The sequence below is a fragment of the Salvelinus namaycush genome, chromosome 34 (assembly GCF_016432855.1).
Source record: "Salvelinus namaycush isolate Seneca chromosome 34, SaNama_1.0, whole genome shotgun sequence".
Taxonomy (NCBI): domain Eukaryota; kingdom Metazoa; phylum Chordata; class Actinopteri; order Salmoniformes; family Salmonidae; genus Salvelinus; species Salvelinus namaycush.
The window spans coordinates 752,510-771,273 of record NC_052340.1 but is presented as its reverse complement, the minus strand read 5'-3'; the positions used below and the strand labels follow the sequence as shown (position 1 = coordinate 771,273).

General features: G+C 44.4%; 1 protein-coding gene across 1 annotated transcript in view; it reads right to left on the bottom strand.

The window, feature by feature from the left end:
• The window catches only part of nyap2a (neuronal tyrosine-phosphorylated phosphoinositide-3-kinase adaptor 2a), a 98,330-nt gene that overhangs the window by 67,681 nt on the left and 11,885 nt on the right, over window positions 1–18,764 (bottom strand). The window contains exon 3 of the mRNA XM_038974430.1: window positions 7,151–7,422. Within this exon, the coding sequence (XP_038830358.1) occupies window positions 7,151–7,422 (272 nt within the window). The remainder of the gene's footprint in view (window positions 1–7,150; window positions 7,423–18,764) is intronic.

Here is an 18,764-nt window from a genome sequence, read left to right as displayed (position 1 = left end):
CCATGGAGAATAAGAGCACCTCCTCACGGCTGCCCACTGTACTGAGGCTAGGTAACACTGTCACCACCGATAATTGAGAATGTCTATAAGCATTTCTCTACGGCTGGCCATGCTTTCCTCCTGGCTACCCCAACCCCGGCCAACAGCTCCGCACCCCCCGCAGCTACTTGCCCAAGCCTCCCCAGCTTCTCCTTCACCCAAATCCAGACAGCAGATGTTCTGAAAGAGCTGCAAACCGTGACCCGTAAAAATCAGCTGGGCTAGACCATCTGGACCATATCTTTCTAAAATTATCCGCCACCATTTTTGCAACCCCAATTACCAGCCTGTTCAACCTCTCTTTCGTATCGTCCAAGATCCCTAAAGATTGGAAAGCTGCTGCGGTCCCCCCCCCCTCTTCAAAGGGGGTGACACTCTAGACCCAAACTGTTATAGACCTATATCCATCCTGCCCTGCCTTTCTAAAGTCTTCAAGAGCCAAGTTAACAAACAGATCACTGACCATTTCGAATCCCACCGTACCTTCTCCGCTATGCAAATTTGGCTTCCGAGCTGGTCACGGGTGCACCTCAGCCACGCTCAAGGTACTAAACGATATCATAACCACCATCGATAAAAGACAGTACTGTGCAGCCGTCTTCATTGACCTGGCCAAGGTTTTCGTCTCTGTCATTCACCGTATTCTTATCGGCAGACTCAACAGCCTTGGTTTCTCAAATGACTGCCTCGCCTGGTTCACCAACTACTTCTCAGACAGAGTTCAGTGTGTCAAATCAGAGGGCCTGTTGTCCGGTACTCTGGCAGTCTCTATGGGGGTACCACAGGGTTAAATTCTCAGGCTGACTCTTTTCTTAGTATATTTCAACAATGTCACTCTTGCTGCGGGTGATTCCCTGATCCACCTCTACGCAGATGACACCATTCTGTGTACATCTGCCCCTTCTTTGGACACTGCGTTAACTAACCTCCAAACGAGCTTCAATGCCATACAACACTCCTTCCGTGGCCTCCAACTTCTCTCAAACGCTAGTAAAACCAAATGCATGCTTTTCAACTGTTCGCTGCACGCACTTGTCCGCCCGACTAGCATCACTACTCTGGACAGTTCTGACTTACATGCTGACCAGACCGGACATGTCGCATGCACGAGCGTCGCAAAATAAATGTAGAAATCCATGTTATTCAATTATTGCACCCACACTGCTCGTGCGCGCCAATGAGCGTCTGCAACACCAAGGGCTAAAATAGAACTCCTTTCTATTTCTGACGCAGATCGCGCTGAATGTCCTGCCTCTCCAGTCTCCTCATTGGTTTATAGAAGCAGGTACCCACGTGCCATCTTCTCATTGGTTATACCCACGTGGGTGATTGAAAGACGAACTGTTTTACCGGTAGTCGTAGTAATACTATGAAAGTTTAGATGCTGATCACCATATAAGTTCAAAGATGAAAAAGCCTGGAAGGAGAAGAGATGATTAGAAACGATTCGGTTGGCCATTTTATACATGGATTAATTGTCGGAGTAGAGGACCTTGTGCATTTCAGATAAAATAACAACTCAATGTTTACATCCCAGGACAAATTAGCTAGCAACAGCAAGCTAGCTAAATAGGACAAATTAGCTAGCAAGTGCAAGCTAACTAGCTAAATTGCCATACATGTTTAATGCTTTTCGACCTGTCCCCAAATTAATGTCATTGGTTCAGAGTTTGTTTTGATATTTTAACCTGGTGTAGAGGAACAAAATTAATTTATGCACGATAGCTAACGATGGCGCACGCGCGCAGCCGGTTTGGGTTCCGTGTTAGAATATGTGGACAACTACAAATATCTAGGTGTCTGGCTAAACTGTAAACTATCCTTCCAAACTCATATTAAACATCTCCAATCCAAAATTAAATATTGAATCGGCTTCCTATTTCACAACAAAGCCTCCTTCACTCACGCAGCCAAACATATCTCAAAAAACGGACTATCCTACCGATCCTCAACTTCGGCGATGTCATTTACAAAATAGCTTCCAGCACTCTAATCAGCAAACTGGATGCAGTCTATCACAGTGCCATCTGTTTTGTCACCAAAGCCGCTTATACCACACCCACCACAGCGACCTGTATGCTCTAGTCGGTTGGCACTAGCTACAAAATCTTCGCCAGACCCACTGGCTCCAGGTCATCTATAAGTCTATGCTAGGTAAAGCTCCACCTTATCTCAGCTCACTGGTCACGATAACAACACCCACCCGTAGAACGCGCTCCAGCAGGTATATCTCACTGGTCATCCCCAAAGCCAACAACTGCTTTGGCCGCCTTTCCTTCCAGTTCTCTCCTGCCAATGACTGGAACGAATTGCAAAAATCGCTGAAGCTGGAGACTTATTTTGCCCTCACTAACTTTAAACATCAGCTACCTGAGCAGCTAACCGATCGCTGCAGCAGTACATAGCCCATCGGTAAATAGCCCACCCAATCTACCTACCTCATCACCATATTGATTTTATTTACTTTTCTGCTCTTTTGCACACCAATATTTCTACTTGCACATCATCATCTGCTCATCTATCACTCCAGTGTTAATTTGCTAAATTAACACTGGAGTGCCATTTGCACACACTGTATATAGACGTTCTTTTTTTTCTATTGTGTTATTGACTGTACGCTTGTTTATTGTCAAGGTGTGCGCTACTGGTGGAGAAGTCAGGTGCAGGAGAGCAGAGAGTTGTGAACAGGCGCACCCTTTATTTAGGCAGAGGCAATAAAACAGACAGACGCCACTGAGTCAAAACCTCCAGCCAAAGGTAAAAGTGCAAGGTGCGAAACAGTCACAAAAATGAGCAAATGTTTACAATTAACATCCTTCGTGAAAATACCACGGAATAACGGGAAAAAACCCAACCTGGCGCATACACATGAAACACGTAACAAAAACAATTTCACACAAAGACATGGGGGGGAACAGAGGAATAAATACATGCAGTGTGATTAGGGAATGTAAACCAGGTGTGCAGGGAACAAGACAAAACAAATGGAACAATGAAAAAATTAGCGGCGATGGCTAGAAAGCCGGTGACGTCGACCGCCGAACGCCGCCTGAACAAGGAGAGGAGCCAACTTCGGCGGAAGCCATGACATTTATTCCATGTGTAACTCTGTGTTGTTGTTTGTGTTGCACTGCTTTATTTTATTTTGGCCAGGTCGCAGTTGTAAATGAGAACTTGTTGTCAACTAGCTTACCTGGTTAAATAAAGGTAAAATAAAATATAAAATATAGTAACCTAAAAGTGTTATATTTTATATTCTTCAAAGTAGCCACCCTTTGCCTAGAGGAAGACCTAGAAAATTGTCAAATAGCCCAGACATTCAAGCTATACACACTCTGCTACGGCAAGTCTGGGGCCAAAAGGTATCTGAACAGCACACACACACAAACAAAAAACACACAGACATGTTCATATTGACGCCACACACACATGCACTTTTACACTCTCCACCTACGCTGCTGCTACTCTGTATATTTTCTATCCTGATTGCCAATTGCCTCGTCACTTTTACGTCTACCTATATGTACATTTTACTTCAACTACTTCATACCCCTGTACATTGGCTATGTACCGGTACTCCATGTACATATCCTTGTTATTGCTATTTACTGTTTTACCATAAAACATTTTTTAACTCAGCTTTGTTGGGAAAGGGCTCGCAAGTAAGATTTTTACAGTAAAGTCTTCACCTGTTGTATTCGGCGCATGTGACAAATACAATTTTATTTTATTTGACACACACATAAAGATACACCCCAGTTTGACAACATCACTAAGTTGGGTATAGAGGCCTCTCTCCTCATGAGGAACACATTTGCCTCAAAGGGGCAATCTGCAGTTGCTACATACATTTTTTACTTTTAATTAATGATTATACTGATTAATTCTTGAAGAATATAACTTAAATGTTTCAGGAGCTTCGTTCAACTGATGTGCCCCATCAGAACCCAAAATATAAACTGGTTTTACTCCTTTGCCTGTAAAACAAAGTCATTGTAAACAAACACTGTATTGCCACAAAACAAGGTTTAAACTATGATTTTGTTATTATGGATGGTCAGTCCTTCCATACATAGCTCTATCTATACACTTGAGTGTTTAGATTTCTTCAGCCCCATCCCACATGGGAACACCACGTCATTTCAATGTGAATATAATATAAAATCTAATTTTATTTGTCACATGCGCCTAATACAACAGGTGTAGCCTTACCGTGAAATATTTACTTACAAGCCCTTAACCAACAATGCAGTTTAAAGAAAAATAAGAGTTAAGAAAAGATTTGCTAAATAAGCTAAAAAAGAGTCAATGTACAGGTTAGTCAAGGTAATTGAGGTAATATGTGCATGTACTGTAGGTGGAGTACAGTGAATAATTGGGTAATATTTATTTGAGATGTTGATCAATGAGATTACAACCTATATTCACCCACTCAAAAAGACATTTACATTTACATTTAAGTCATTTAGCAGACGCTCTTATCCAGAGCGACTTACAAATTGGAAAGTTCATACATATTCATCCTGGTCCCCCCGTGGGAATTGAACCAAGGGCTAAAAAGACAGCCAAAGGTTTGATTCATTTCCTTTTGTGTTATCACTAAGCTTTCAACCATCTAAAAGCACAACCAAATTCCAATGGAAAAACAATACCAGATTTTTGGTTTAGTTGTCACCCAAATGTCTATCACTACATGTGCTTTCAAATATTTAAAAGCACAGCAAAGTTGCAATGGGAATACAATGTCAGATATTTTGTTTATTTATAGGTGTACAACATCACTGTGCTTCATCTAATAGCAGAACCAAAAGACCTGGATTGCAGTTGAGATTACATTAAAAGTACATAGTGCAAGTGGTCAATGCCGTTCGAGTTCTTTACAGCAATAGTGAAGCTCTCCACAGACCTGCAAGTACCTACGCATGTTATCTTGAACATGCACACCGTTGCTTTATATGATTACATAGCTAGCTAGGTAAACAATTAACCATAATCCCAACTCATGACATTACTACCCTGCATGAATCTGCAGGTAGCTAACCAACCAGCCAAGCAAATGGCTCTGAGATACAAATAATAAGATCATACATGTAACATTAACTAGCGAGACAGCCAGCTAACGTTAGCTAGCTAGCTAACAGTACACTTTAACTTGAAATGAAAAAAAAACATGTAATTTCGGGAAATGTAGCTGGCTAGACTATCTTACCCGTCCGTATACATTATGGTCGGATGCTTCTCCCTGTCACGGATGCCATGGTTGCCCTTAGTTTGAAGATGTAATCCGGAGACAGGTCTTTTGTCCATTTCCTTAGCTGTCATACTCTATTCCACTGATTTCAAAACTCGGTCCACCAGAAAGTGGAGAGCAACACTTATGCAGTTCTACTAAGCAATAAACTTGTTTTAAAAAGCCGCGTTAGACAGGATTACCTACACATACTAACCAGCTCAAATAGACAGAAGTGTGCTATATGGCAGACCAATCCAAACTCACCTCTCGGCATGTCCAGCCCACTCATTATCTCAGCCAATCATGGCTAGCAGGAAGGTTGCTTACTTTCTCTGTGGTTAAACCAACTAGGCTCATAATTTAACTATTTTATTCATATTTACAGATGGCATACACGTTTGTTATTAAGGCACATGAAAGTGCACATGTTCCACAAGGCATTTCTGCCAAAAACCGCATTTTGAAGTGCTACCTGTCCCAGACCTGCTGTTTTCAGCTCTCTAGAGACAGCAGGAGCGGTAGAGATACTCTGAATGATTGGCTATGAAAAGCCAACTGATATTTACTCCTGAGGTGCTGCACCCTCGACAACCACTGTGGTTATTATTATTTGACCCTGCTGGTCATCTATGAACATTTGAACATCTTGGCCATGTTCTGTTATAATCTCCACCCGGCACAGCCAGAAGAGGACTGGCCACCCCTCATAGCCTGGTTCCTCTCTAGGTTTCTTCCTAGGTTCTGGCCTTTCTAGGGAGTTTTTCCTAGCCACCGTGCTTCTACACCTGCATTGCTTGCTGTTTGGGGTTTTAGGCTGGGTTTCTGTACAGCACTTTGAGATATCAGCTGATGTAAGAAGGGCTTTTTAAATACATTTGATTTTGATTTAAAAAAAGATTATGTTCAAATGTAGTGACCCGTGACATACGCCTAGTTTCCTGAAACATGTCACAAATATCAACATTTAAAAGAGGTGTCTACTGCTTGGATAGTTCCATCTGAGCCACTGACCTAGTCTGGCTTTAATTCGTATACGTTGGACACTCATCATTACATCTGAAATCCTAGGAATCCCTTGGCCTATTGAATTGTCTATTTTTAAATACATTCTGGGTTGAATTGAAACAATAGCTGTTGATGACTTTGCAAATGCTTTACAGTGTATAGTCTTAATTTTGTCAAACCCTTAAAAAATCGTATTCTCATGAACTGTTAGTCCTATTGACTCGAAACATGGTATGTATGCTCAGGACACTTAAAAGTTTGATATCTCCCAAGATGGCAGGGAAATTGGCCAATCAAAAAATGTCAAACTGTTTCCCCATTTAAACGCATGGTAACTGCGTGTCACTTTGCTCCATTAACTTGAAACTTGTCATGTCGGTCAAGGACACCATCCTGATGGTACATATCAAGTTTGGTGTTGATATCTTGAAAGAAAAAAAAGATGGACATTCCAGGCCAGCTAATAGCACTATAGCAAACTTAAGGATATAACTTCTGGAATGTTAAAATTAAAGTAATGCAACTTGGTATACTTTATGTAAATAAGGACAGTAGCCTGTGGCAATGCTGTGCGGGACTGTAAACAGAAAATAGTCTCACCCTGGCCTTGTGCTAGGACAACGAAATGCGGCTTCACGTTGACTGTTTTGTCTTGTTGCATGTACCAAATAAGATGCCAATTCCCATATTGTATGTGCTGTAGCCAACTTCTATTTTGTTGTCATGCCATATACAATATTTAGGACCAGGCTACCTAAAAGGTTTCCTCATAAGAACAGTAATCTAATTTGAAGTTGACATGGACACACACATACACACACAGCCCAGGCCACTCACGGTCAAACTTGACCAGGCTGTCGCTGTTGCAATTGCTGGAGGCAGATCCAGAGTTCACACCCTCAGAGGAGATGCTGAGCTTGGTGTTGGGGTCTCTCTTGGGTTTGGGCGGCGGTTGCTTACGGGAGTTGGGGCTCCCATCCTCGTCACCCCCACCAACGGAGTGTAGAGACTGGGAACGCACAGTGAAGCCCTGGCCACAGGAGGAGGGAAGGCGGTCCTGGGGCGCCGGCATGGTCATGAAGCCCATGCGGAAGTGTTTCCCTGCGTAGCTTCCCTCCGTCGCCCTCGCCACATCCTCACCGATCCTGCCAGGAAACATCTTTTAAATAATTTTGTTTCATCCAAAAATCACATTACATTTGAAAAATGATTCAGACATACCAAATGTCATAGATGCAAGGACACAATTATGGACCCAAAAAGCACTTTCTCCTCCATATTACCAAGTTGCCTATGACTATGACAAATGATGCACACACGTGCACACATACACATACAGCCTCATGTACGCACAGACACACACACACACACACACACACACACACACACGACAACAACAACAACAGAGAATATATACAGACAGCTTAAATATGTGTCCTATCTGTCCCATATACACTGAGTGCACAAAACATTAAGAACACCTTCCTATTATTGAGATGCCCTAGTCTTAATTCACCATGTTGGGTCATTGACTCTACAAGGACACGCTGTTGAAAGCGTTCCACAGGGATGCTGTCCAATGTTGACTCCAATGCAGTTGTGTCAAGTTGGCTGAATGTCCATTCTTGATACACACAAGGGAACTGTTGAGTGTGAAAAACCCAGCAGCATTGCAGTTCTTGACACAAACCGGTGCGCATGGCACATACTGCCATACCCTGTTCAAAGGCACATACATCTTATGTCTTGCCCACTCTGAATGGCACACATTCACAATCCATGTCTCAATTGTCTCAAAGCTTTAAAAATCCTTAATTTATCTATCTCCTCCCCTTCATCTACACCGATTGAAGCGGGTTTAACAAGTGCCATCAATAAGGGTTCATACCTTTCACCTGGACTCCTCTCAACTCTAACAATTCCGTAGTTCATTGCCTTAAATGACAATGTGTTCTCAGTCAACTTACCTGGTAAAAGAAGGGTAAAATTAAAAATCCCCCAAAAATGCACCTCTCATGGAAATGTGTCATGTTATGTACACCCAGTATATATGTATAGCAAGTTTTAGAGGAAAATATTGTGTCTCACTTGTAAAGTTCATCAAAGTATTTATCGGCAGTTTTATGTTTGTTTGTGGCCTCTCACAAATCCACTCACAAATCCAAAAAGGAGTAAGCACAGAATCCCAGAAAATTCTTGCCACATACAGTACCAGTCAAAAGTTTGGACACACCTACTCATTCAAGGGTTTTTCTTTATTTTTTATATTTTCTACATTGTAAACTCAGCAAAAAAATAAACGTCCTCTCACTGTCAACGGTGTTTATTTTCAGCAAACTTAACATGTGTAAATATTTGTATGAACATAACAAGATTCAACAACTGAGACATAAACTGAACAAGTTCCATAGACATGTGACTAACAGAAATTGAATAATGTGTCCCTAAACAAAGGGGCATTCAAAAGTAACTGTCAGTATCTGGTGTGGCCACCAGCTGCATTAAGTCCTGCAGTGCATCTCCTCCCCATGGACTGCACCAGATTTGCCAGTTCTTGCTGTGAGATGTTACCCCACTCTTCCACCAAGTCACCTGCAAGTTCCCGGACATTTCTGGGGGGAATGGCCCTAGCCCTCACCCTCCGATCCAACAGGTCCCAGACGTGCTCAATGGGATTGAGATCCGGGCTCTTCGCTGGCCATGGCAGAACACTGACATTTCTGTCTTGCAGGAAATCATGCGTAGAACGAGCAGTATGGCTGGTGGCATTGTCATGCTGGAGGGTCATGTCAGGATGAGCTTGCAGGAAGGGTACCACATGAGGGAGGAGGATGTCTTCCCTGTAATGCACAGCGTTGAGATTGCCTACAATGACAACAAGCTCAGTCCGATGATGCTGTGACACACCGCCCCAGACCATGATGGACCCTCCACCTCCAAATTGATTCCGTTCCAGAGTACAGGCCTCGGTGTAACGTTCATTCCTTCGACCATAATGCGAATCCGACCATCATCCCTGGTGAGACAAAACCGCGACTCGTCAGTGAAGAACACTTTTTGCCAGACCTGTTTGGTCCAGCGGCGGGTGGGTTTGTGCCCATAGGCAATGTTGTTGCCGGTGATGTCTGGTGAGGACCTGCCCTTACAACAGGCCTACAAGCCCTCAGTCCAGTCTCTCTCAGCCTAATGCGGACAGTCTGAGCACTGATGGAGGGATTGTGCGTTCCTGGTGTAACTCGGGCAGATGTCGTTACCATCCTGTACCTGTCCCGCAGGTGTGATGTTCAGAGGGGGGTTGTTACACGTGGTCTGCCACTGTGAGGACGATCAGCTGTCCGTCCTGTCTCCCTGTAGCGCTGTCTTAGGCGTCTCACAGTACAGACATTGCAATTTATTGCCCTGGCCACATTTGCAGTCCTCATGCCTCCTTGCAGCATGGCTAAGGCACGTTCACGCAGATGAGCAGGGACCCTGGGCATCTTTCTTTTGGTGTTTTTCAGAGTCAGTAGAAAGGACTCTTTAGTGTCCTATGTTTTCATAACTGTGACCTTCATTTCCTACCATCTGTAAGCTGTTAGTGTCATAATGACCATTCCACAAGTGTTCATTAATTGTTTATGGGTCATTGAACAAGCATGGGAAACAGTGTTTAACTTCACTAGGGTAGGGGGCAGCATTCGGAATTTTGGATGAAAAGTGTGCCCAAATTAAACTGCCTGCTACTCAGGCCCAGAAGCTAGGAAGAGCATATAATTGGTACATTTGGATAGAAAACAATCTTAAGTTTCCAAAACTAATAACATCATGTCTGTGAGTATAACAGAACTGATATGGCAGGCAAAAACCTGAGGAAAATCCATCCAGGAAGTGTGAAATCTGAGGTTTGTAGTTTTTCAAGTGAATGCCTATCCAATATACTGTGTCTATGGGGTCAGATTGCACTTCCTAAGGCTTCCACTAGATGTCAACAGTCTTTAGAACGTTGTTTTAGGCTTCTACTGTGAAGGGGGAGCGAATAAGAGCGCTTTGAACCAGTGGTCTGGCTGAAAGCCTTTAGTTTAGTCACGCGCACAGCCGTGAGCACAAGCTCCGTTCCCTTTCATTTCTAAAGACAAAGGAATTGTTCGGTTGGAATATTATTGAAGATTTATGATAAAACATCCTAAAGATTAATTCTACACATCGTTTGACATGTTTCTACAAACTGTAATGGAACTTTTTTGACTTTTCATCTGGACTTAGTGCCCGCGCATTGTGCATTTGGATTCCAGGACTAAACACGCCAACAAAAAGGAGGTATTTGGACATAAAGATTAACTTTATCGAACAAAACAAACATTTGTTGTCTAACATGGAGACCTGGGAGTGCCATCAGATGAAGATCATCAAAAGTAAATGATTCATTTGAACGTTATTTCTGACTTTTGTGACACCTCTCCTTGGCTGGAAAATGGCTGTATGGTTTTCTGTGGCTAGGCGCTGACCTAACATAATCGCATGGTGTGCTTTTGCCATAAAGCCTTTTTGAAATCTGACACAGCGGTTGCATTAAGGAGAAGTTTATCTTTATTCGTATGTTAAACACTTGTATCTTAGATCAATGTTTATGATGAGTATTTCTGTAATGTGATGTGGCTCTCTGCACTTTCACCGAATGTTTGTTTTTGACAATGCATTTCTGAACATAACACACCAATTTCAAATTAGGTTTTTGGACATAAAGATGAACTTTATCGAACAAAACACACATTTATTGTCTAACATGGAGTCCTGGGAGTGCCATCAGATGAAGATCATCAAAGGTTAGTGATTAATTTAATCGCTATTTCTGACTTTTGTGAGCCCTCTCCTTGGCTGGAAAATGGCTGTATGGTTTTCTGTGACTAGGCGGTGACCTAACATAATCGCATGGTGTGCTTTCGCAGTAAAGCCTTTTTGAAATCGGACACTGTGGTTGGATTTACAAGAAGTTTATCTTTAAAATGGTGTATAATACTTGTATGTTTGAGGAATTTTAATTATGGGATTTCTGTTGTTTTGAATTTGGCGCCCTGCAATTTCACTGGCTGTTGTCGAGGTGGGTACCGTCCCACTTGTACCAGAGAGGTTAAACCCTTTACAATGGAGATCTGTGAAGTAAATAGGATTTTAACGAATTATCTTTGAAAGACAGGGTCCTGAAAAAGGGACGTTTCTTTTATTGCCGAATTTGAATTAATAGTGAAGACATCAAAATTATGAAATAACACATGTGGAATCAGATAGTAACCAAAAAAGTGCTCAACAAATCAAAATAGATTTTTGATTTTAGATTCTTCAAAGTAGCCTCCCTTTGATGACAGCTTTGCACACTCTTGGCATTCCCTCAACCAGCTTCACCTGGAATGCTTTACCAACATTCTTGAAAGAGTTCACACATATGCTGAGCACTTGTTGGCTGCTTTTCCTTCACTCTGCAGTCCAACTCTTCCCAAACCATCTCAATTGGGTTGAGTTCGGGTGATTGTAGAGGCCAGCTCACCTGATGCAGCACTCCATCACTCTCCATCTTGGTCAAATAGCCCTTACACAGCCTGGAGGTGTGTTTTGGGTCATTGTCCTGTTGAAAAACAAATGATAGTCCCTCTAAGCGCAAACCAGATGGGATGGCGTATCGCTGCAGAATGCTGTGGTGGTAATGCTGGTTAAGTGTGCCTTGAATTCTAAATAAATCACCAGCAAAGCACCCCCACACCATCACATCTCCTTTTCCATGCCTCACGGTGGGAACCTACTCTGCGTATCAGAAAGAGATGGAGGTTGGAACCAAAAATATCAAATATGGACTCATAAGACTAAAGGACAGTTTTCCACTGGTCTAATGTCCATTGCTTGTGTTTCTTGGCCCAAGCAAGTCTCTTCATCTTATTGGTGTCCTTTAGTAGCGTTTTTTTCACAGCAAATCAACCATGAAGGCTTGATTCAAGCAGACTCCTGTGAGTTGTTGGTTGAGATGTGACTTTTACTTGAACTCTGTGAAGCATTTAGCATTTAAGCATTTTGGGCTGAAACCTCTGAGGCTGGTAATTCTAATGAACGTATCATCTGCAGCAGAGGGAACTCTGGTTCTTCCTTTCCTATGGCGGTCCTCATGAGAGGCAGTTTCATCATAGCGCTTAATGGTTTTAACCTTTATTTAAACAGGGAGTCACATTGAGATTAAAAAATCTATTTTACAAGAGAGCCCTGAACAAATTACAATAAAAACGGAATATTAAAACAACATACACATATGTGTATAAAATATAATTCAGCACAATAAACAAAAATAAACATATTGTCACGACTTCCACCGAAGTTCGGGCAGAGTTCGGCGGTCGACGTCACCGGTCTTCTAGCCACCGTCGATCCACTTTTAATTTTCCATTTGTTTTGTCTTGTTTTCCAACACACCTGGTTTTCTTTTCCCTCATTAATTTTCCCCCCGCATTCCCAGCATAAGGTGCTCGTCGATTCAGGCGCGGCTGGGAATTTTATAGACAGATCGTTCGCCCATAGTTTAGGGATCCCCATTGTTCCCGTGGCTGTGCCCTTCCCTGTTCACGGCTTAGACAGTCGACCGTTAGGGTCAGGGTTGATTAGGGAGGCCACCGCTCCCCTGGGCATGGTGACGCAGGGGGATCACAAGGAGAGAATAAGTCTCTTTCTTATTGACTCTCCTGCATTTCCCGTGGTGCTAGGCCTTCCCTGGTTAGCTTGTCATGACCACACTGTTTCGTGGCAACAGAGGGCTCTCACCGGGTGGTCGCGAGAGTCCTCGGGGAGATGTTTAGGGGTTTCTGTTGGTGCTACTACGGTGGAAAGTCCAGACCAGGTTTCCACCGTGCGCATCCCCTCAGAATATGCCGATTTGGCTCTCGCCTTCTCCAAAAAGAAGGCAACTCAATTACCACCTCATCGATGGGGGGATTGTGCGATAAATCTCCTGGTAGACGCAGCACTTCCCAGGAGGCACGTGTATGCCCTGTCACAGGCGGAGACGGCGGCTATGGAAACATATGTCTCCGAATCCCTGCGTCAGGGGTACATTCGGTCCTCCACTTCACCCGCCTCCTCAATTTTCTTTTTTGTGAAGGAGGGAGGTCTGCGCCCGTGTATTGACTATCGAGGTCTAAACCGGATCACTGTGAGGTACAGTTACCTGCTGCCTCTCATAGCCACAGCGGTTGAGTCAATGCACGGGGCGCGCTTCTTCACCAAACTAGATCTCAGGAGTGCTTACAACCTGGTGCGTATCCGGGAGGGAGACGAGTGGAAGACGGCTTTTAGTACTACCTCAGGGCACTATGAGTACCTCGTCATGCCGTACGGGTTGATGAATGCTCCATCAGTCTTCCAAGCCTTTGTAGATGAGATTTTCAGGGATCTGCACGGGCAGGGTGTAGTGGTGTATATTGATGACATTCTGATATATTCCGCTACACGTGCCGAGCATGTGTCCCTGGTGCGCAGGGCACTTGGTCGTCTGTTAGAGCATGACCTGTGCGTCAAGGCTGAGAAATGCCTTTTCTTCCAAAAGTCCGTCTCCTTCCTAGGGTACCGCATTTCTACCTCAGGGGTGGAGATGGAGAGTGACCACATTTCAGCCGTGCGTAATTGGCCGACTCCCACCAAGGTAAAGGAGGTGCAGCGGTTTCTAGGGTATGCCAATTACTACCGGAGGTTTATCCGGTCAGGTAGCGGTTTATTTGGTCAGGTAGCGGCACCCATTACCTCACTGCTGAAGGGGGGACCGGTACATTTACAGTGGTCGGCTGAGGCGGACAGGGCTTTTGGTCACCTGAGGGCTCTGTTTACCTCAGCTCCCGTGTTGGCCCATCCAGATCCCTCTTTGGCGTTCATAGTGGAGGTGGACGTGTCCAAGGCTGGGATAGGAGCCGTGCTCTCTCAGCACTCGGTTACGCCACCAAAGCTCCACCCCTGTGCCTTCTTCTCGAGGAAGCTCAGCCCGGCGGAGCGAAATTATGACGTGGGGGACCGGGAGCTGTTGGCTGTCGTCAAGGCTTTGAAGGCGTGGAGACATTGGCTTGAGGGGGCTAAACACCCTTTTCTCATCTGGACTGACCACCGCAATCTGGAGTACATCCGGGCGACGAGGAGACTGGACCCTCGACAGGCAAGGAGGGCCATGTTTTTCACCCGTTTTGTTTTCACCCTTTCGTACAGACCAGGTTCCCAGAATGCTAAGGCAGACGCACTGTCCCGGCTGTATGACACAGAGGAGCGGCCCATGGATCCCACCCCCATACTCCCGGCCTCCTGCCTGGTGGCGCCGGTAGTGTGGGAGCTGGATGCGGACATTGAGCAGGCACTATGTGCAAAGCCCACTCCCCTCCAGTGTCCCGCTGGGCGCCTGTGCGTTTCATCTGCTATCCGTGACCGGCTGATCTATTGGGCCCACACGTCACCCTCCTCTGGTCATCCAGGCATCGGTCGGACGGTGCGCTGTCTGAGTGGGATGTACAGGTGGCCCACTTAGGCTAAGGACGTGAGGGTTTATGTTTCCTCCTGCTCGGTGTGCGCCCAGTGTAAGGCTCCTAGGCACCTGCCCAGAGGTAAGCTACACCCCTTATCCGTTCCACAATGGCCGTGGTCGCACCTGTTGATGGATTTCCTTACCGATCTTCCTCCCTCACAGGGTAACACCATGATCCTGGTCGTTGTGGACCGTTTTTCTAAGTCCTGCCATCTCCTCCCTCTGCCCGGTCTCCCTACGGCCGTACAGACTGCGGAGGCCTTGTTTACACACGTCTTCCGGCCCTACGGAGTGCCTGAGGACATAGTGTCTGATCGGGGTTCCCAGTTCACTTCGAGGGTCTGGAGGGCGTTCATGGAACGTCTGGGGGTCTCGATCAGCCTTATCTCGGGTTTTCACCCCGGGCAGTAACGGGCAGGTGGAGAGAGGTAACCAGGATGTGGGTAGGTTTCTGAGGTCTTATTGCCAGGACAGGCCGGGGGAGTGGGCGGCATTCGTGCCCTGGGCAGAGATGGCCCAGAACTCGCTCCTCCACTCCTCCACTAACCTCTCCCCCTTCCGCATTGGGGTATCAGCCGGTTCTGGCTCCTTGGCATCAGAGTCAGACCGAGGCTTCTGCGGTGGACGACTGGTTCCGGCGCGCGGAGGAGACATGGGACGCCGCTCATGTTCACCTTCAGCGCGCCATGCTGCGCCATGCTGCGCCAGAAAGCCAGCGCAGACCGGCACCGCAGTGAGGCCCCGGTGTTCGCAACCCTCTGTTCCCCCCATGCCGAAGTGTTTGTTGTAAGTGCTTGTGCACATGTTTACTGGTGCGCGTTGGGTTTTGTACCCATGTTGGTTATTTCTTTATGCCGTTGGTTTTGAAATTAATCTGTTCCGACTATTACCTAGTTCTGCTCTCCTGCGTCTGACTTCCCTGCCAACAGTTACGCACCCCTTGCACATATTTAATAAAAGCAATCACATTTAACTACATAAACGTCCTCAATCAATAATTTAAACTGACTGAGTGTCACATCTAGCTGCATTGAACTGCATATTGTTCCAGAAATTAGGGCCAAATAAACTAAACGCAGATTTTCCCAAATCTGTGGAGACTGGAGGGATCTCTAGTGTTATCCATTCCTGTGAATGGTTTTGTTAACTTATGATTCTTATCTTAATTAATGATGTTACATATAGAGGGAGTTTCTGTAAGATTGCTTTGTATATAAAAAAAGAGAATGGAGCTCTCTTCTTACAGACAGAGAGGTCCAACCCACATTTTTTTACAGAATACAATAATGAGTCCTAAAATTGTCCCCTTTGATAAAACGTATTGCGGGATGGTAGACTGTGACCAAGGGTTTTAAAACAAAATCCAATGCAGGGAGAAGCATTGTTTGAACAATCTTTCTCCTATTTTTAATACCAATGTCACACCCTGATCAGTTTCACCTGTCCTTGTTGTCTCCACCCCCTCCAGGTGTCGCTTGTTTTCCCCAGTGTTTTTATCCTTGTGTTTCCTGTCTCTCTGTGCCAGTTCGTCTTGTACGTTTCCAAGTCAACCAGCGTTTTTTCCCGTTCTCCTGCTTTTTGCTATTCTCCTTTTTCGAGTCCTCCCGGGTTTGACCCTTGCCTGTTTCTGGACTTTGTACCCGCCTGCCTGACCATTCTGCCTTCCTTGACCACGAGCCTGTCTGCCACTCTGTACCTCCTGGACTATGATCTGGTTTTGACCTTTTTGCCTGTCCACGACCATTCTCTTTCCTATCCCTTTGGATAATGTTAATAAACATTATAAGACTCCAACCATCTGCCTCCTGTGTCTGCATTTAGGTCTCGCCTTGTGCCTTGATTTATTTAGATACAAAAACAAAATCTTGGATCTTAGCTTCTTAGTCAGATTTTCTATATGCGTTACGAAGGACAATTTTACATCAATCCAGACACACAGGTACTTATATTGAGAAAAAAATCAATGTGGGCTCCATTTATAGTGTACATATGCAGATCCTCAGGGTCAACATTTCATGACCTAGAGAACAGCATGAGCTTGGTTTTACTTGTATTTAAGACTTGAAGAAACTTTCAAAGTTCTTGAAATGTTTCCGGATTGACTGACCTTCAAGTCTTAAAGTAATAATGGACTTTAGGGCTATCTTCTGTGTACCACCCCTATCTTGTCACAACACAACTGATTGGCTCAAACGCATTAAGAAGAAAAGGAATAAACTTTTATCAAGGAACACCTGTTAATTGAAATGCATTCCAGGTGACTACCTCATGAAGCTGGTTGACAGAATGTCAAGAGTGTGTAAAACTGTCATCAAGGCAATATATTTTGATTTGTTTAACACTTTATTGCTTATTACATGATAACATATTTGTTATTTCATAGTTTTGATGTCTTCAATATTATTCTACAATGTAGAAAATAGTACAAATAAAGAAAAACCTTTGAATGAGTAGATGTGTCCAAACTTTTGACTAGTACTGTACACATCCCAACCAGAATCCATGAATTACAGGTAAAAGCTGTCACTTTCAAGGAGTGGGACACTAATCCGGACGCATCTAAGAAATCTCACAACTCCCTCCAACGAACCATCAAACAGGCAAGGCATCAGTAAAGGACCAAGAATCCTACTACACCAGCTCTGACGCTCATCGGATGTGGCAGGGCTTGCAAACGATCAAATATTACACAGAGAAACCCAGCCTCGAGCGGTCCATCAACGTGAGCCTACAAGACGAGCTGAAAACATTCTATGCTTGCTTTGAGGAAAGCAACACTGAATCATGCATGAGAGCACCAACTGTTTCGGACGACTGTGTGAGCACGCTCTCAGGCCGCAGGGCTAGACGAAATACCAGGATTCGTAACCCGATCATGCGCTGATCAGCTGGCAAGTGTCTTCACTGACATTTTATTTATTTATTTGAATTTTTTATTTAACCTTTATTTAACTTTTAAAACTTTCCCTGACCCAGTCTGTAATACCTACATGTTTCAAGCAGACCAACATAGTCCCTGTGCCCAAGAACGACAAGGTAACCTGTCTAAATGACTATCACCCTGTAGCACTCACATCTGTAGCCATGAAATACCTTGAAAGGCTGGCCATTGCTCACTTCAACACCATCATCCCAGGCATCCTGGACCCATTCCAATTCACATACTGTACAAAAAGATCCACAGAGGATGTAATCTCTATTGCACTCCACTCACACGTGAGTACAAGCTACATACGCTCACACACACATACCCCTACCGACATGTTTTCTTTTTTTTATTTAACCTTTATTTAACTAGGCAAGTCAGTTATTAAAACAAATTCTTATTTAAAATGACGGCCTATCAAAAGGCAAAAAGCATCCTGCTAGGACAGGGACTGGGATGAAGAAAAAATTATATATATATATAGGACAAATCACACATCACGACAAGAGAGATACCACAACAACATAGCAAGGCAGCAACACATGACAACACAGCATGGTAGCAACACAACATGGCAGCAGCACAACATGGTAGCAGCACAAAACATGGTACAAACATTATTGGGCAATGTCAACAGCACAAAGGTCAAGAAGGTAGAGACAACAATACATCACGAGAAGCAGCCACAACTGTCAGTAAGTGTCCATTATTGAGTCTTTGAATGAAGAGATGGAGATAAAACTGTCCAGTTTGAGTGTTTGTTGCAGCTCGTTCCAGTCGCTAGCTGCAGCAAACTGAAAAGAGGAGTGACCCAGGGATGTATGTGCTTTGGGGACCTTTAACAGAATCTGACTGGCAGAACGGGTGTTGTATGTGGAGGATGAGGGCTGCAGTAGGTATCTCAGATAGTGGGGAGGGAGACCGAAGAGGGTTTTATAAATAAGCATCAAACAGTGGGCTTTGCAGCAGGTATACAGAGATGACCAGTTTACAGAGGAGTATAGAGTGAAGTGATATGTCCTATAAGGAGCATTGATGGCAAATCT